Source organism: Eschrichtius robustus, chromosome 12 (genome assembly GCF_028021215.1).
Source record: "Eschrichtius robustus isolate mEscRob2 chromosome 12, mEscRob2.pri, whole genome shotgun sequence".
NCBI classification, from domain to species: Eukaryota; Metazoa; Chordata; class Mammalia; order Artiodactyla; family Eschrichtiidae; genus Eschrichtius; species Eschrichtius robustus.
The window spans coordinates 52181901-52202516 of NC_090835.1; the positions used below are offsets into that span (position 1 = coordinate 52181901).

Consider the following 20616-nt stretch of genomic DNA (forward strand, 5'->3'; position numbering starts at 1 on the left):
CTTAAATGTTTCTTAGAAATATCTTCACTGCTCACCAGCCTAAATTCAAATATCAGATTACATAAAGATTTATTTCTAATTCTTCCAAAGAAATCTCAAATAAGCTATTTATTCTGTCTCATTTCACTTTTAATATTCAAAGTAAAATTAGCAGTTACATTTATTAAATAATAAGCTTCAGATGTAAAGAAATCAAAGGAATCTAAATATGCTTTCTCATAAATATTGAAATAGACAGTATAGACACATTGGGAAAAACATGGAGGACCCTCCAGGAGCTTGCCTCCTAAAAGTAAGAGTAAGCAAAACAGGCTCTCATCATTCTCTGTATTTTACTTCTCTAGGAAATGTCAGGGTTGGGTACAAGAGAAGAAAGAGTGGCAAGACAAGTGATAGTAGAAGTGAAAGGAGAATAGAGGAAAGAGAAGGTTGAGAGACAGAAAAAAATAGAACTTTACATGGGGAAACATGTTTTTCTGATCCATTGCCCATTTTCTGATCCATTCTCATCCTTTAAAAAGGTAGTAATTTCTTCTTAACAACTCAGAATTTTAGTACAGGGTCCATTTGTTTATACTCTTGTAGTTCTTTTTGGTTTTCCAGAAAAAGGAAAAAGAAAAGGAAGAACCCCATGTTTTTAGCACTCCCCACTTTACATATCTGACTTCCATACAGTAGTCTTATTTTGCTTTTACCACTCCCCATAGTTAAAGAATATTTCATCATCTACTAACTCCTAAAACATGTTTTTTGAAGAAAAACTAAATATCAACATTTTATTATTACAATGATTAGCAGCATGCTTTACACTGATTTTTAAACAAAAACCAGTCTTTTTATGGTCAGTAGAAATTTGTGAAATACCGGCATATTATTTTAGCCACCACTAATGAGAGTCTTTCTGTGTAACAGAAAAAACCTGCTCGCAGAAGATACGAATCCTATGGGATGCATTCCGATGATGATGCCAACAGCGATGCATCCAGTGCTTGTTCAGAACGCTCCTATAGCTCTCGGAATGGTAGTATTCCTACATACATGAGGCAGACGGAAGACGTGGCAGAAGTCCTCAACAGATGTGCTAGCTCCAACTGGTCAGAAAGGAAAGAAGGCCTCCTGGGTCTGCAGAACTTACTAAAAAATCAGAGAACGCTAAGGTGAGTTATATTGTCTTTAAAATAATTGTCCTCTCTGGTTAGCACTTTTTGACTTGACTTTTTCATGACACTTTAAAGGTACTGGTATGGGCTCATACGTGTCCTGAGTTCAGAAGGTGGCATCAAAATATTTTCCCAAGCCTTAATCCTTTAGGACCAGCTATACTATTGTTACTTTTTAAAATTTTAACTAACTTGCTCTATTTAAAGAAACATTCTAAAAGGAAACTTTTTATTCACAAATAGATGTTAAATGAAAAATGTTATTAATTTTTTTAATGAAAATAAATAATAAAATATGCATAATATTAAAGCTGACTCATTATTAAAATTCATTCCTGATAAGTTTTTCAGTGAGATGAAAGAATATTTATGCTCATTTGGAAATGAAGGTGTATTCTTTGTGTTTGTGTAATATTTGAATCTTGGTATAATATGAAATGGATTTGGAGTGAATTTCTCTAAGAACAGAAGTTTAGGGACTTCCCTGGTGGTCCAGTGGTTAAGACTCCACGCTTCCACTGCAGTGGGTGCGGGTTTGATCCCTGGTCGGGGAACTAAGATCCCCCATACTGTGTGGTGTGGCCAAAAAATAAAGTTAAAAAAAAAAAAAGTTTATATTGGATTTTAGTTGGGTTTGATTCGGTTTCCTTTCCTAATGGCTTTTGCTTGCTTTTCCTCTCTAAATTCTTTATTTTTTTAAATTTATTTTATTTATTTTATTTTCAGCTGCGTTGGGTCTTCGTTGCTGCGCGTGGACTTTCTCTAGTTGTGGCAAGAGGGAGCTAATCTTTGTGGCGGTGCGCGGGCTTCTCATCGCGGTGGCTTCTCTTGTCATGGAGCACGGGCTCTAGGCACGCAGGCTTCAGTAGTTGTGGCACGCGGGCTCAGTAGTTGTGGCGCATGGGCTTCGTTGCTCTGCGGAATGTGGGATCTTCCCGGGCCAGGGCTTGAACCCGTGTCCCCTGCATTGGCAGGCGGATTCTTAACCACTGCGCCACCAGGGAAGCCCCTCTTTATTGTTTTTATCTGTGTAATGTTTTAAATCTCTATAGTCTATCCCTTTAAGAACATAGTTTCAGAAAATTCGTAAGTTTGAGTGTGGTGGAAAATAGCGGGCCACTTCCTGACTTGATACCTGAAATCAGAGTTTGATTTACTAGCTGAGTGTTTATTTTAGGAAGTATTAGAACTATATAATTTAAAATAAGTGTTTATCTATATACTTCCTAATATATTTTAATGCTTTCATATCACAGTTCATGAATCACTACAATAAATCATCATATTGTTGTTCCCAGCCCCATCAAGATTAGGTTAGTATTAGGTTCAGTATATCATTTTAAATGGCAAGGAAATAGTCATAGTTTAGAAGGATTTTAGCCCTCAGGTGGCAGAATTTAAGAAAACATCATAGCATTTAAAAGGATAAGATTCATGTGCTGGGAATGTCATCTGTATACTTTCCTCTGTTGTGCTGCATTAATGAAGTACAGTTGTATTTCTTTTCATATAACTTTCAACCTTTAAAATAGTGTCTGTTACTACAGAATTATTGTTGCATTTGATAAATTTGTATTTAGCCCTGACTAGTAAATCCCACTAATTTCTCATTTAGGAGGGATGATTTTTTTTTTAGTTTTTTTTTTTTTTTTTTTTTTTTAAGAAGCCCAGTTATATGTAAGGTCACTTTTTTTTTTTTTTTTTTTTTAGGCTGTGTTTGGTCTTCGTTGCTGAACGCCGCTTTCTCTAGTTGTGGCGAGTGGGGGCTACTCTTCATTGCAGTGTGTGGGCTTCTCACTGCGGTGGCTTCTCTTGTTGCAGAGCACGGGCTCTAGGCGAGCGGGCTTCAGTAGTTGTGGCTCTCGGGCTCTAGAGCGCAGGCTCAGTAGTTGTGGTGCACGGGCTTAGTTGCTCTGCGACATGTGGGATCTTCCCAGACCAGGGCTCGAACCCGTGTCCCCTGCATTGGCAGGTGGATTCTTAACCACTGCGCCACCAGGGAAGTCCCTGTAAGGTCACTTTTAAATGACTTCTTCCTACAGCAAGATATTAATTCCACTTTATTATTTTGACAGTCGAGTTGAACTGAAAAGATTATGTGAAATTTTCACAAGAATGTTTGCTGATCCTCATGGCAAGGTATGTTTTAGTATTTAAGATTACTCCTATAAGGTGTCATTATTGTATTGCCCCAAAAAAGAAGTGAATAATAACAAAAAACTATAAGCCATTTTTGTTTTGTTATTGCCCTAAAATGGCAATGATCTTTTCAAACATAATTGAAATTGAGTATTTGATATCATACTTAATTTAGAAATTGCTCTCTAGTAACTGTTTAAGCTTCTCCAAAGAGAGATTATCTAAGACTATAAACTGAAGAATATATAGTAACATGCAAAACTCTTATACACTTAGGGTGAGTATTTGTATTTCTAAAAACATTCTACTATTTGTAAAGGAAATAATTGGGGTAAGTTGAAAAAAGTTTCTAACTTTTTATTCCGTTTCCTTCTCTATTAACATAAATATATTCTTAAAAGAGCAATTTTGTAGAAAAGAATTGCCATTAAATAACAAAAAGCACAAAATATGGCTTCACCCATAGTTTGTTAGTAATATAAAAGAAGCATTTCATATATTGAAATCGTTCATAAAAATCTTCAGAACTTTGTTCAGTTTTTAATGCTGATTAAAATATATTTAAGTACTTATGCATAGTCTGCATGTATACTGTGAAATTTTGCTTTAAAATGTAAAATTTTGTTGTAAAATGGACTCATTTATTCTGTTTTCAGCAGTGTGTTTGACAATGGTGAAACTTTATTCAGTATCTTCCTTTAGGACACCAGGTGTCTACATGAGAATTTCTAACCTAAGTGAGAGGGAGATGTGGAAGGGAAATCATAAGAAAGATATTAACAAATTTCACTTCATTGTTTTTTTTAATTGTCTTCACTTTATTGTTGCGCGTGTCATTTCCCCCTCATTTTTTTTTCTATTTTCAATATTTTCATTACTTGTGACACTACTTAAAGATACTAAAATCCTACTCTATACATAAACTGAAATCCAGCTAAGAATTAGAAATTGCTTGTACTTTAACTTCTAAAGATTATCCTTTTATCAGAAGGTATATTTATTTTATCCAAGAATGCAAGATCCCATTCAAGACAAAGATTAAAGTACACTAAGTTTATAACTTTCAAACTGAGCATGTAGATAACCGTACCATTTTATACTGATATTGCTACCACTAATTACAGCTGTAAGAATTGCTTTAATGGAAAAATTTCTGTAAATCCTGAACAAATTAGCTGTTGACATTTTTTGTTAGCAGTATGAGCCAAAGGGCAAGACAATTATGATCTGGGTGGACCTGTTTTATTAAATGATGTTTTAATTAATAATCTCTACAACTTTTAAAAATAGAGTTTTAAAACATCTTCAAGAGTAATATAATTCATCTCTACTGGAAGGTATGAGAGTGTAAGGCTAGATTATTTCTTGAAGTCACAGTTTTTTATTTTTTGTTAGGACAATAATGCAATTTAGTTGGATCCTAGGATTTGCACAGTAATAAAGAGAAACACTTTTTTAAAAAGCCTCTTGAAGAAAAAATTTTTTAAATAAAGTAAATGTTAAAATTTAAAAAAAAGTCTCTTGAAGATCAAATAGGAAAACCAAGTTTGATATTGGTGAAAGCACAGATGTTTGGCCTCCCTTAGTAGATGCAGGGAACCAGCCACAATCCTTCTGAGAGTTTTCGGGAAGGAGACTTTTTTTTTTCTGTGGGATTTTATAGCAACGTACAATTCTTATTGATCCATCGGCTTTGTTTGTTTGGTTTTGTTTTTGTTTTATTTGGTTAGTTCAGTGAATACACATGTAAAGGGAAGATTTTTTTTAATTCGTTTTTGTTCAGCTTTTGTTTGGTGATTGTCCATCAGAGACTCTGCCCGTAATGTAATTCATTAAGAATAAACTGGATATATCACCATCCTGTGCTGGGTTAAAAATATCAGGGTTTGATTTGAGCTTTTGCATCATATCCTTATATTATTAAAATAGTAGATATCCCCCCCTTTTTAATTTTATAAAGTACTAACAGTCCAGTCATTAGGATCAAGCAGCTGTTTTTGATGCTTTCTTTTCTTTCCAAGTAAAATTTTGTTCTCTATCAAGAGTCGGCCTTTTTTGTTTGTTTGTTTTTCCCTATAAAGGGCCAGGTAGTAAATATTCGTAGCTTTGTGGGCCATAATGATCTCTGTCACAACTACTGAACTCTGCCATTATAGCACAAAGGTACCTATAGACAATTTCTAAACAAATGACCATGGCTGAGTTGCCATAAAACTTTACTTATGAACATTGAAATTTTTATTTTCATAAAATTTTCATGGGTCACGAAATAGCCTTTTCTTTTGATTTTTTTAAAAAACGATTTTAAAATGTAAAACCATTTTTAGCTCTCAGACCATAGTTTCCCGACCCCTGTTCTATACAGTCAACTCTGGTCATTGACACTAAAATAGAAGTATGTTCAAGAACCTCTGCTCGTGCTCATGCCACTGGTTGAAGGTTAAGACTGTTGAAGGGAAACAATGTACTGGCCCCTGCTGGGTGAAATCAGCCCTGTTATTCCTGTATATTGTGCCATTCTCCATTTCTGATCTGTGATTTTTGTCTAAAAGCCCAGTGCTGCCTTGCCTCTTCCTCTAGTTTTTTTCTTCTGTCCTCCACAGAGACTGTGTCAGATAGTCTTTCCTCAGAACTCCAGCCCTGTTCACCTCTCCACCCAACTCATGCCCCAAGCATATGTCCTGGCCTCTTAGCTTACCAAGAAAATAGAAGCCATCCAGCAGAAACTCCATTTCCTGTCTCCAAACTAGCAAAGTTAACTGCACATAAGCCCATTCTTTCTACCTTTTCTTCTATGGAAATGGCAGGAGGTCTTACCTTGAAGCTGTTGGTAGCCACATAAACCTGTACTCCATTTTTTGCTAACATGGTCTTATCTGCTTGGTCTTCCAGGAATTTTTCATAAATTTCAGTTTGCTGTTTCACATCCCTTTTTATTTTTCAACTTTGTTGTGAGTGTATCCAGTGTATCTTTTCTGACACTTTAAGGAAAGGGATGTGGGAGAGATGGAAGAGGGGTGTTTTCTGTTGTGCCTGATCCAGTCTTCCTCACAGTAGACACCCTTTCTTTTCAGACACTTATCTCTCTGCTTGTTTTACTTATATTGGTGTTGCTTAGAGCATTGCCTTAGGCCCTCCTTTTTCACTCGGTACTTATCTGAAGCTTAAATCACCCACTTTATCCTAATGACTCTCAAATGGTACTTCCAGCCCACATTGTTCTCCTGCACTTACTTAGTTACATGCCTTTTGCTCATCTTAAACCTCAAAACTACTTTTCCTCCTGCGTTGCTTTATCTCATTAGATGAAACCACTATCCTTTCATTTGTCAAGTGAAGAATTTGGGCATCATTCTAGAAATTTACTCAGTCCTAATTGATTCAGGCTTCTAAACATTTCCATTCTCACTGCTAATTCAGGGCACAATCATCTTTGGCCAGCTGCACCTCCTCCCCAACTCCTATCCCTAAATTCTCTTCCACACTGCATCTTTGAATTACCTTTCTAAAAGGTAAATCTTCTCTACTAACTTAAAACCCTTCAGTGACTACTCATTACCCTCAAGAAAATATTCAAACAAATCATTTTTGCTTGTCATTCCCTTCTCACTCTCAACCCAGCCTGGAAACTACGTTCATTTCCCCAAATGTGCCACGTGCTTTTCCTCATAGTCTCGAAATAGGCCATCAAAGAGACTTCTCTTTTCTTCCTCAAGTGTGGGTTAGCTCTCCACTCTGAAATTGGAATCACTTATCTGTAACCTTAACTATCCTGAAACTCACAGGGCAGAAATCGTCTGAAGCCTTGCCCCCAGAATGGGCCGTAGTGTTTAGGAGACACCTCATACCATGAGGTTGGTTGGGTGGGTTTTCCCATGTCCTTTTAAGTTGAAGTCAACATTTCAATCTCTGTGTTAACAGCTTCTGAATAGTAGCTGGCTTCCATGTTAACTGAAAGCTGTCCTTACTTCTCCCCAACATGATTGAGACCACCTGCTGTCCCCAACAGGTTACTTAGAGAACCAGGGTGTGAGCAGCAGCCCCATCTCCTTTCATCTAGGATCACCTCCATCCCCCAGAATGTTTCTCTTATATGTGTTAGAGTAAGCATCTGAGTCCAGGTGAGCTCCAATACACATCCCAGAAAGGAAGGGCTAGAAAAGAGCTTCTATTTCAACTTCTGAATACAGTTGAAATAGATGCTGGCTTTTTTCCTGGGACAGGAGTAATGTGGTTGGTAAATACAGTTTACAAGCTGAAATTATTTGATGTCCGTAACTTGATAAAGACACTTTTTAAACTTTCAGATACTACTCATACAATCACAGTGTATGACTCTGTAAAGCCTCTAAATATTTTTCTAAGAGAGGCAGTACAACACAGTGATAACAACTATGGGTAGTGGAGCTAGATTGCTTGGGTTCAAATTCTGCCTCCATCACTTATTAGCAGTGTGTGCCTTGGTTTCTTAATCTGTAAAATAGAGTTAATAAGATTGCGATGATGATTAAATGAGTTAATGTATGTAAAGCCCTTACAACACACCAAGCACTATATAAGTTTTTAAAAAATAAATAAGTTTGAAAAATTAAGGAATTCAGGGCAGATTTTTATTTTGATTGCTCTAGACCCATTTTTTCCTTCAAATGTAAGGAGTGTCAGATGCCAAAAGCTATCCCCTGTGATTCTGACATTTGACTCTGAAGGACCTACTTGAGAAGAGCCACCTTCACTAAAGTGCATGGTTTGATTTCACATTTTATGGTCTGTATAGTCCTACCTCTTGAAGTCTTGAACAGCTGGGGTAGGAATTCAATCTGTGGCTACTAAAATGCGACACAGTTGAGTTCCCTGCTTAGAAGGACATATCTGGTCTCCTGAAGAGTGTCTGCAGTCTTAGGATCAGGAGACCACAACATACATCTTACCTGGGGAAAATTAAAAGTTGTGGTATAGTTACTTTTTACCTCCAAACAATAGTAATTATTCCAAGCCTTCACAGAAATAATTTAACTTGTGAATGCATTGCTTCTGAAGAGGAAAAAAAAAGATAAAAATTCTAGATACTGTGCTTTAGAAGCAAATGTTTGCACTGTACAGAAATTTTGGCAGGTGTCTGTTAGTCTTAGATTTTTTCCAGAAGTTGAGCCTCAAGGATAGTAGGGTCTGGAAAAGAAGCAAGTTTTTGCTTGTTTTTTTGTTTTTAAATTTCCTTGGCAAGAAGGTGAGAGAGAAATATAGGAAAAGCACATACTCTTCTCCCATACTATTCATTTAACTCTTGTTTTAAAAACTATTTTGAGTTTATCGTAAAACTTTGAAAAACATTTGTCACTTTTATTTTCTAAGTGTTTTTCTTCCATACAGGAACTTGGCATTGATGGCGACTAATTTGTGTGTTTTTCTTTTTTTTCTTTTTTTCCTTTTGCATGCTGTCCCCTGTGTTGGAACTCTCAATAGAGAGTAAGTTGGTTCAATATTTGTTGGAAACCTAACTTTACTGCATGACTGTGAAATTAACCCTTTTTCTCTGTTTTCTCTCCCGAAGAGTTCATGCAGTGTTGGACCCTTTGCAATCCACGAAATGCTATTTGCAGTTATGCAAACTGTCATTCTGTTTGGAGATGTGCTTTTTAATCTACTAATTAATCTAATTTGATTATGTTCTTCTGTTCTATATTTGATGACTGGCACACCTAAGATATAAGAGGTTAAGAAAAGGCTGCCTCAATTGTAATAGCTCAAATATTATAATTTTCCAATAAACTACAGTTATAAATTGATTCCATTGAAGGTTGGTTTCATTGAATTATTAAAAAAATAATTCCCAAGTTTCACAATTAATTTTTTTAATTGAATTCCAACCTCCACATATGCGCTTTCTAATATTCTATTAATGGCATTCCACAAAAGCAAACAGGGCTGTTTAAGGAGCAGTGATTCTCAGCTTTCTCTTCTGAAATCAGATTTTTAGCCCTAGTGCTATATTAATATGTCCACTTTTCCTCTTTCTCCTTTAATCATAGATAAGGAAATGGGAGAATATCAGCATCTGACAGTGAACTCTCTGTGATAGGGCAGTCAAGTAAGAAATTTTATGCAAAATTTCCAATGCATATTTTGGGTGGATATATATATATGCATATATTTATCATTTAGTAAGTACCATTGATAGGATATAAGTATTTTGAAAAATAATAGTGTAATTCTATATATAGAGTACCATAAATAACATGTCTACATTTTTATTCAGTTATACTCACATTTTATCTAATCAAAAGAAATTTCTACTTTTGATTAGAGATTCAGAGAAGTCTTCTTTAAGAAAATAGCAATTCATATCTTGACAGGAACATAAACTTTGGATTATGTCAGGATGAGAAGAAAGGGCCTCCCCGGCATGACTAGCCTGAGTCCAGAGAAGTGGGAGATGTCAGAAAGACTATAGGAAAGAAAAAGAAAATCTTGGCTGCCATGAAAGGAAGGTCTTACATATCTTCCCTTGCATTGAGAAAAAGGGTTGGCTACCAATTGCAGGGTAAGGTTTATTTACTTACGAGAAAATTCTTACACTTTAAGGAACTTTTCCTGCACATTCATTGAACAACTTTTTAATTTGGTCCTCAGCCTCTGATAACTTTAGGCTTCGTTCTAATTGGCAATACAAGACTAAAAAATATATAGTCTTTTTTCTCAAATGTTATATATTCCAGATGGGAAGATGATATAAATTCAGAAAAAGTGAAATAGCACCATATATCTAGCCCCACTACAAGTTCCAAGTAGGGATGATCAGTGGCTGTTATCTAAAGAGGTCCAAGAAGCTTTTTGGCTGGGACTTGAGTGGTAAGCTTTGTAGGAAGTCATGCACTTTGTGTAAATAGGGGGATTAGGGAGTGTGGTAGGAAATCCGGAGTGTGTGTGAGATGTGTTCAGGGACAAAGAGTTTATGTTGCCAAATGGTCCAGCATGAGTCTGGAGAGTTAGAGCTTCGTCTAAGCCTTGGAGACTTTATTCTACAGACAGTGAAGGGACATGAAAGGATTTCGTTTCTATCAAAAGAGTGATGTCACAATCTGATGATGAGAAAGAAGTATGAGTTGGCCTGCCATCTGTTTTCTAAGTAAAGTTTTATTGGAACACAGCTGAGCTCACTTGTTTGCATACTGTCTATGGCCGTGCTACGATGACAGAGCTGAGTAGTTGCGACAGACACTATATGGCCTGCAAAGCCTAGGATATTTACTTTCTGGCCTGTTGCATAAATCCAGACTTGTGGTCAGAAAGAATTGGTGCCTGTGATGATGTTGTGATCAACAGATTTGAGGAAGGCCAAAAGTGAGAGCTATTCTAGAGGTTATTGTGGGGCCTAGTAGGCTAGGACAGAGAGGCCCTGTCAAGGAAATCATACTTTCGGTGAAAAGAGAATCAGGATGAAGACTGGCTCTTACATCTCTCCTTATTCAGGATGCAAAAGGAAAATGCCTGGTAAAAAGAATGAAAGAAGGAAGGGAGATAATAAGAGGAAAAACAGTGTCAAGCTACAGAATGGCTAAGCATACTAAGCTAATGAAAAAGCTCTTACATTTCACGATTAGAAGATAACTGATGGGTGCAATAGGATGGAAATTGAAGGAGAAATTCTTGAGACAGTGTCTTCTGCATCTGTAAACAAAGAATTTAAGTTGAGAATAAAAGAGTAAAGATAGAGGAGACCATACTTTAAAGAACAAGAATATAGAAAGCAAGATTAGTCTTAACAGAGGAATAAAATTGGCTCTTCCTTGGAGAAACAATTATGAGAAGGATAGCTATAGAGGAAATCAAAGTGAGGGAAAAGTCAGTGTAGAATTTCATTATGAATGACAGTAAAGTAGATGAGGTAAGTTGTCTAGTAGCAGAGCGGATGGAACACAATTAAAAACCAAGTGAATTAGCCATTGATTAGCTGTGGAAACCTTGGGAAGTCACTTAATTTTCTTGTTCTCAGTTCCCTGAGAACCAGATAAAATGGGAGGGTTGACTTGGGCATTCTAATGTCTATGATTTTCAAAATGGATTTTGGCATAGAGAAAGCTTAAAGTTGGACTCTTCAGGAAAATAGGCAAGAGTTGAAACAATAAGAGTGAAAGTGAACCAAAGAACTAGAGTGTTGTACTGGTAAACCACATTTGAGAGGGGGCAGGAAGCCCTGATTTGTAATGTTCGTTATAATTTCTGAGGTGTAAATATTCCCACATGGCTGATTTCAAGCCACCAACCAGCTCACAAAATTCCTGAATATTTAACATTCGACTTTCTAGGCAGGTACTGACTGACTCCAGCACATCACTTGACAGATTTGCCAGGTACCAATAAGAGTGAGTACTAGCTTCGACACACGCACTTGTCGCAGAGCAGGTCTGGTGAAGTTCCTCAGCAGCGTTCAAGCCCTGAGGAGGGAGCCAGAGACAGTTTCAGTGAAGCTGTGGGCCACGGGTTGTGGGTGGGGTTAGGACCAGAGTTAATGGATCTGCATTGTGATAAGAACAGTGTTGAAGCAGGTACTTGCTGCCTGGGGGTCAGAGGTAATAGAAAATTCAAAGTAGTCATAGTTTCTGCTTTTACAGATAGTGTCTTGAGCAAGTAGCTAAAGTGTACTTTTTCTAACTCAGATTCAAATGTTGAAAAACTTAGTTATAATTCTGATAGACAAAAATCCTTCATTTCTAACATAAGAAAAAAAAAGTTCATGTATAGCTATATAAAGGAAATTCAAGAAATAAAATATATATTGAGAACAAAACTCTTTAATTTTCAAATTAGCGTAGTTACTTTGGGCTTAACTTTTGAAACCATAGTTTTTATAATCCATTGTGATTATAAATTGTCTCATATAATACAACATGGCTGACATTGTCTTAAGAGCTTTTCCCTCTTTACCTAGAAATAAATTTTCCTGTATGATATTGAATTTATTGAGGAGATATAACCTTACTGTATGTCACTTTTCCTAAGTTTTGTTTTGTTTTGTTTTCTTTAATTTTTTGGCTGTGCCGCGCGGCATGTGGGATCTTAGTTCCCCGACCAGGGATCGAACCCCTGCCCCCTGCAGTAGAAGCATGGAGTCTTAACCACTGGACCACCAGGGAAGTCCCCATAAGTATTTTTAGTGAGATAAAGCACTTATGAATTTTAGCTTCCCTTCCCTTAAATTTTTCCTGAATCTTACAAAAAGTTTAAAACTTGTAGATTAATATTGGAAACAGTATAAAACCTGTCAATAGAAATGGAGACTAATAGCATGCCATCTAGGACTTTTTAGAAATCATTAAAATGTAGGTGTAGATTTGTATCCTGATTTTATATATTTTAGGTACAGTTACAGTTATCCCAGGTCATTTAAAGTTACTTTTGGGGCAGTTTTAATAAATAATATGTCTTCTACCAAAAAATTTTGTGACCACTGACATTTTGAGAACTAAGAAGTCTCCTATTAACCCGTTATATCAAAATCATCATATATGTTAAGGTAGCTGTCAGCATAGTCAACCTCTGATTAACTCACTGCCACTCTTCCAAAGAGCTGAGGGCTGATGAGACCATAGGTAGTTCCTTGCCCTAAATTTCAGATAAAATAGATTTCAGTTTAAGCTGTGGCATCATTGACAACCTTAGGTGTGCCAGCCATTATAGCCAAAGTTTCTTTACCAAGTGATGCTGCATGGAATAGCTAATTGTCGAACTTCAGCAGAAGTTGGATAACAGTTCAGATATACTCTTGTATCACAGAGTCCAATGAAAAGCAAGAGAGATTGTTTTTCTGCTTGGCTGCCAATCGCTGTGCCTCTGATTCCTGTATTCCTTTCTATTTCAGTTTTGAATTGATCATAGAGGTCAATATTTCCTCCTTTTTCTCCTCCCTCCCCCGTTTATCCACTGTAGGTGTTCAGCATGTTTTTGGAGACTTTAGTGGACTTCATACAAGTCCACAAAGATGATCTTCAAGATTGGTTGTTTGTACTGCTGACCCAACTACTAAAAAAAATGGGTGCTGATTTGCTTGGGTCTGTTCAAGCAAAAGTTCAGAAAGCCCTCGATGTTACAAGGTAAGATTTTCTTCATGTATTTCAAGTTTACCCAGTAGTAATCAAGAATATTTCGTTTCTGTGTTAAAAGTTCAGATTTCTGAGTCCTTTCAAACTATGTAGGTTGCATGAGCTCCATTTGAAAATTATTGATGTTGCCCATTTACATGGTATATTTAATGCAATATTGATCCTTAGTTCAAACACTGCATTTAATCTATTAAAAAATGTTATTAACATTGGTTGAGTAATTCAAGGTAGTGTTTTATTTTAATTAAGATGTAACTGCAAAGTAGAGTTGAAGATTTTATTCAGTCTAGTGTAAAGATAAAAATATTTTCTAAGTTTAAAAAGAATGTTTTATTATGCATTCTTTTTTCAGAAGATTTTGAACCAGTGATATATTTCTACTTTCTTGTGTAGATTGTTGAAGTGACTTATTTCAAATATCCATTTACTAAGTTGAGGTGAGTCTAGAATTCAGATATTAGGTATGGAAACATCTCTGATAATGTTGAACTTTCTACTGAATACATTTTTCTGATTAAATCTATAAATGAGGCAAGAGATCATTCTTTGCTATATTGTTGCTTTTTAACCCCCTACAGGGGGTTAAATTTATACTTACAGGGTATAAATTCAGACGTTCAGATTCTTCTGGGAGTAGCTTTTATCATATACTTTACCACATAGACTATATGCCACATACAGGTGCTACTTCATGCATGCTTTCTGAATGACATTGAGTTTTGTTTGGTATTAAACATAATCTTCTGTTAAGTTTGCTAAATGCTTACTTGATGACTTAGTTTTTATTTTATTTTGCTTTGTTCTTTCCTTATTTCAGAGAATCTTTTCCAAATGATCTTCAGTTCAATATTCTAATGAGATTTACAGTTGATCAGACCCAGACACCAAGCTTGAAGGTAAAAATTTGAGGTCTTTTGATGACATTTTAAGGAACTGAAATATTTTATTCATAAAGTTATGTTAATATTTGTATTTCTGTCACACGAGAAGCTGTTCAATCAGTGGATTTTGTTTTTATAAACTTTCAGACAGTCAAGCCAGCACTTCGGGACCAGCTTCACTCTTTTTGGAGTTCCAAGGTTTTTTTTGGTTTTGTTTTAATCTGCATTATTTCTTTTCTTAACTCTCTTTACAAACTGCAGTGTTTCAGATAATGTTTGTATGCATCTATATATTCAACTACTAACCTTTATAAGCCTATAAAGCATGCATGGATTTGATTTCAAATGTTATTCAATACCAGATTATCTTTTGGAGAAGCTTACTGGGGATACATATTTAGAAGGCAAGACAAGTTTGGCCGTCTAACCCTAAGCTGTTATGCAAACTCGCTCTATAAAATCTTATCTAATTTTATGTTTGTGATTTCCCAATCCTTTTTTTTTTTTTTTTTTTTAAAGTTAGGAGTTTGAATAGTTATTCTGGGCAAAATGTCAGTTTTGCCTATGCATTTCAGTAAACAGAACTTTTTAAGTTTAATCTCAGAGCTGTTCTCCAGTTCTTAACTGAAACAGTAACTTTTTTTTCTTTTTGCAATGTGATTTTCTAATGTGTGCATAAAATTTAGATTCAGGGTTAACTTCCTCCATTGTTATTAGCACACATTTTCTAGTTAATTTATGTGAAAACTAGGTAGATTCCAATTTTTGATTAAAAATAATTATTTAACATAAAAGAAAAGATAATATAAAAGATCTGCCCCTGCATTCTTTACTAAAGATGTTTCTTAGTGAGTTTTCTTAAATTAAAAAGAGGTTAAAGTCAGGGAAATAACAAGCATATGAGCATTTATAAGCCTTGTATTTTCTGCTCTATTCTGCACGAAGTATGTTTCTATAAGCATTATTGCCTTGGATTGATTTTCCTTTAAGTTTCTGGATATGATTTTGCCTTAAAATCACAATTATGTTTCTTGCCAGGGTTGACTTATACTCAACATAATGTTATTTTCTCAGAACTGCTTTGTGAAAAAGGATCCATCTGTTTTGATTTTAAAAAGTGACCTGCAGCAGGAGAATAATTTACTTGATATTATTGATAAATACTGTTTAATCTTATTTTTTTGTCCAAGCCATTGTGCTAGGCATTCATAGGAATATAAAACTTACAATTTTCTATCATTATTGTTTATAATACATGATAAACTGTAAACTGTGATAAGAGTTATGATTTAGCTACTGGTGGTAGGTATTCAAGTGCTGTTGAAAACATATATAGAGATGTTTCATGGCCCAGTAGAAATGGAGGTCGAAACCATTAGCTTAAGAAATAAGGGTGATAGGTGAGTTGAAGGAGAGAATAAAGTTGCTGAAGGCCTGAAGAGAAAGACAGTGGAAAACATATAATTAAAACATCATACTACTGGGGCTTCCCTGGTGGCGCAGTGGTTAAGAATCCGTCTGCCAATGCAGGGGACACGGGTTCGAGCCCTGGTCCGGGAAGATCCCACATGCCGCGGAGCAACTAAGCCCGTGCACCACAACTACTGAGCCTGTGCTCTAGAGCCCGCAAGCCACAACTACTGAGCCCACAAGCCACAACTACTGAAGCCCGTGCGCCTAGAGCCCATGCTCCACAACAAGAGAAACCACTGCAATGAGAAGCCCGCGCACCACAACGAAGAGTAGCCCCCACTCGACACTAGAGAAAGCCCGTGTGCAGCAATGAAGACCCAGCACTACCAAAAGTAAAATAAATAAAATAAATTTATTAAAAAAAAAAGTCATACTGGAGACTCGAATCACAGACTGTTTCTCTAAAAGCCCTATATACATATACATATATATAATACATATACCTAGACTGTTTCTCTAAAAGCCATGTATACCTGTACGCATATATGTATATATGGCTTTTGTATATAGGGCTTTTAGAGAAACAGTCTATGTATAATATATGTGTATTATATATAAACCATAATATATAATATGAACATAGTATATACTTGGCTTTTATGTATTATATATACACACATATTATATGCACACATACGTAAAGCTGTAGGGGAAAATCACTCTTCAACTCATAAATTGATGTTTTAGGATAGCAAGGAGATGTTCTATTAGAGCTACACCTTATGCTGAAAATGAAGGTAACTTTCAGATGGGTGACAGGATTAAGAATTAAAAACTTAACAGGTTGTAGAAAAACACAAATAACTTGAGTATGAGATGCATAAAAATTCTTTATTGAAGAAGTGCTGGATCTTTCAGATAAAATTTTACATCTCTCACAGAGTATCATGTGGGTAAATGTCAGAAAAGAAGCAATAAAATAGGGGTAAATCACATACAGAGTGATTTTATTTGAGTAATATTTTTTAAAATAAATGGAATTTTGTTGACTTTTTTTTCTGAGTTTCACAAACAGGTTTAGAATTATACGCACCTTAGCAACTATATTGTTTTTCCTCTCTGAAGAAGAATGCATGTTTATGTTATTCAGAGTACAGACTATGTATAGAACCTTGTGAAATATTCTACCAAAATGAAAATTTTCAAATGATTATATGTGTTTCATGGTTATTTTGCCTTTGGTATAGTAAACACACCTATTCTGTGAAACCCTTTAAAAACTTTACATGCCTCTCTATAAATTGCCAAGACATGGAATTGAGTCTCACATAGTGCAAATAAATATATTCAAAAAAACAAAATACATTGATGTTCATTCTTTGATTTACTATAGTCACCTTTCAGCCAGTCACACAGATAGAAGGTGACGTGGCTTCAAGAATCCAGAATGTTATGTGCTGCCATAATTTAGTTGGGCCTGCTACTGCAAAAGTAACCATAAATCTCTTTCCCTCTCCCCTCTCCACTCATGATGGCTGATAGGTTAATTCTTGTTTTTTTCAGTACATTTCTTAAAGTTATAGTTACTTCTTAAAATTCATTTATTATGAAATGAAGAATGTAAGTTGATGCATTCTGTTTTTTTAAACTGGAAGCAGAAGGGGGAAAATGTACAAGAGTCAGAATTTTAACATATTACTTCCTATATATTAACTTGGCTTAGTACTTCCCAGAGACCTTATTTGGATTGAGTGAGAAAAATGACATCTTAAGATCAATAATAAGGGAAGGAGTATAGAAAACCTGATTACCTTAATCTTTGACAATATTTTTTCAAAGTCACTATTTTAATCATATATTTAAACCTTCCTTTTTCTAAGTCAGCAAATCAGCATTTAATATGTGTTTAGAATCTGCTGTATACAAGGACTGTGCACTGTGCCAGGTGCCATTTCTAAAGGGCACTGGTAAAGTCTTAGAGAACCATTACTTAGAAATCCTAGAATGTTAGATGTGACTTTAAAAACTGGTTCTCAAACTTTTTTTCTACCCCAACATACCTGAGAAAGGGGAGATTATTTAACAATGGCTTACTCTAAGGATAAAGAAGGCTGCATCTAAGAGAGAAGCATGTGTGCTTTGCCCCACCTCCTGCTTATTTTGAAGCCTGCATCCTACCACACACCTACCCACCATGCCACCCACGCATCAGGAATTCCTGGGAGAATAATAAGACTTTTTAAACTCATATATGATAGTTCTTTTATACAGATAAGTATTGTCTCTTCTCCAGTGGTACTTGTGTAAAACTTTTTTGTCACGTTTATTTTGAGACGTAGTTCTAGCAGTTGATGGACCTATTAAGGAACCTGATCTCATTGTGTGAGTCTTACTGTATGTTTGCCAAAAACCTGTATTGCCCACCTTGATTACCCAGTTGATTTATAATACCTTATTTCCAAAATTCTTTGATTCATTTCCCCAAGAGGCAAATTGTACTTCGATTTATAAAGACTGGTTCCTAGGGAAATCTAGACAAGAGTCAGCTGTAAGCTCTGAAGGCAGACTCAAGGAGAAGTGTCTAATCTTATCAAGAGAGTCTTTAGCAGTTGTTCAAACACAGGGAATGAAACTTATAAGTTCTGCTGTGTGTGAAAAAAATCCACATTATCATATACTTGTACCTCTGGTAGGTAGGTGATTGTATAACTTCTCTTTTGTTGTTGCTTATTCATTGTGTATTTGTCAAAAAAATAATCACCTAGGGATTCCTGACCGTCGAGTGGTTAAGACTCCGCGCTTTCACTGCAGGGGGCGTGGGTTTGATCCCCCGTGGAGGAACTAAGATCCCACATGCCACACAGCACAGCCAAAAAAAAAAAAAAAAAGTCACCTAATTATTTCTGAAGTGTTCTCAGTGCCCCTCAATGACCAGCTGATTGTCCTCTTTCATTGTGCATCCCTCTGCAGGTGAAGGTTGCTATCCTCAAATACATAGAAACTCTGGCCAAACAGATGGATCCAGGAGATTTTATAAATTCCAGTGAAACTCGCCTGGCAGTGTCTCGGGTCATCACTTGGACAACAGAACCCAAAAGTTCTGATGTTCGGAAGGTATGTTTTAATTTAAGATTTAGAAGATAAATTAGAAAAGCAAGTCAGTCATTTTGGATTGCCAGTGAAGGAAGCTAATATTTTCAGGATGTTACCAGTTAGCATAGAGTTACTTACCTGGTGATATAAAGACCTTTTTAAAAAAAATCTTCTCTTTTAAATTTTATTTTAAATTTTATCCAATTAATATGAGTATAATTTTCAAACTTAGAATTAAAGATAACTGTCTTTGAAACAGTCCTCCCAACCTCTAATCCTATAGCCATTCAGAATATTTCAAATCTTTCCCCTCGCATTTACCTATATATTTCACATAAGAGCTTGCACTGTTTCTTGATTTATTAATTTTAGGCATTATTTATTGATCCGTTGATAAATTTAGTCATTATATATGTCTGTCTACCTTTGTAAATTAAGACTTAACTTTCCCATATTCTTTCCTATGTCTTTCCCCATAACCTTCAAAATACTTATGAATCAGTTGTTGGTACTCAATAGAAAAGATTTAATTTTGACTGTGGAAATATTCACCCCTACGCCAAGTGGTTTATTACAGCCTCCTTCCTTACAGAAGCTTTATTTGTCCTGGTGTTAATAATTTACCTTTTCATTTTCCTTATTTTTCCCCCACATGTTTTTTAAGTACTTGTTGTTAGGTTCAACATCTCTGTCATATGCTCATGGCTAAGATTTTCCATATGCTCAAAAACATAGGTTATTTATTTTCTGGGGAGTTCCTTTCTAGACCCTCCTCTGTTCTTTTCACCTTCTTCCTGAGACTTCTCTTCAACCCTAATCATTCGTTTCTTGCATTCTGTATCTAGCTCTGTTGACAAAGCCAGAATAATCAAAACAGTATGGTACTGGCACAAAAACAGACACATAGATCAATGGAACAGAACAGAGAGCCCAGAAATAAAACCCATGCACACGTGGTCAATTAACCTATGATAAAGTAGCCAGGAATATACAATGAAGAAAAGATAATCTCTTCAATAACTAGTGCTGGGAAAACTGGACAGCTACATGTAAAAGCATGAAATTAGAATATCCTCTATCACCATATACAAAAATAAACTCAAAATGGGTTAAAGACCTAAATGTAAGACTGTAAAAGTCCTAGAGGAAAACATAGGCAGAACACTTTCTGACATAAATCACAGCAATACTTTTTTGGATCCATCTCCTAAAGCAAAGGAAATAAAAATAAACAAATGGGACCTAATTAAACTTAAAAGCTTTTGCAGAGCAAAGGAAACCATAAACAAAACAAAAAGACAACCTATTGAATGGAAGAAAATATTTGCAAATGATATGACCAATAAGGGATAAATATCTTAACATTTATAAACAACTCATACAACTCAACATCAAAACAATGAGCAACCCAATTGAAAAATACGCAGAAGAACTGAATAGACATTTTTCCAAAGAGGAAATGCAGATGGCCAGCAGACACAGCAAAAGATGCTCAACATCGCTAATCATCAGGGAAATGCAAATCAAAACCACAATGATATATCACCTCATACCGGTCAGAATGGCTATTATCGAAAAGAACACAGGTAACAAATGTTGACGAGGATGTGGAAAAAAGGGAACCCTGTTATACACTGTTTTTGGGAATGTAAATTGGTGCAGCCACTGTGGAAAACACTATGGAGGTTTCTCGAAAAACTAAAAATCGGGACTTCCCTGGTGGCACAGTGGTTAAGAATCTGCCTGCCAATGCAGGGGACATGGGTTCGAGCCCTGGTCCGGGAAGATCCCACATGCCGTGGAGCAACTAAGCCTGTGTGCCACAACTACTGA

General features: G+C 35.8%; 1 protein-coding gene across 3 annotated transcripts in view; it reads left to right on the forward strand.

Annotated features, from left to right (window-relative positions):
- CLASP2 (cytoplasmic linker associated protein 2) overlaps positions 1–20616 on the forward strand; it is a 170054-nt gene that overhangs the window by 121625 nt on the left and 27813 nt on the right. For 2 of the 3 annotated variants that reach the window (XM_068558803.1, XM_068558805.1), the window contains 6 exons: positions 913–1157; positions 3236–3299; positions 13224–13387; positions 14214–14292; positions 14425–14475; positions 18661–18804. In XM_068558803.1, coding sequence (XP_068414904.1) covers positions 913–1157; positions 3236–3299; positions 13224–13387; positions 14214–14292; positions 14425–14475; positions 18661–18804 — 747 coding nt within the window. The remainder of the gene's footprint in view (positions 1–912; positions 1158–3235; positions 3300–13223; positions 13388–14213; positions 14293–14424; positions 14476–18660; positions 18805–20616) is intronic. The other variant, XM_068558804.1, reaches the window with a different exon arrangement.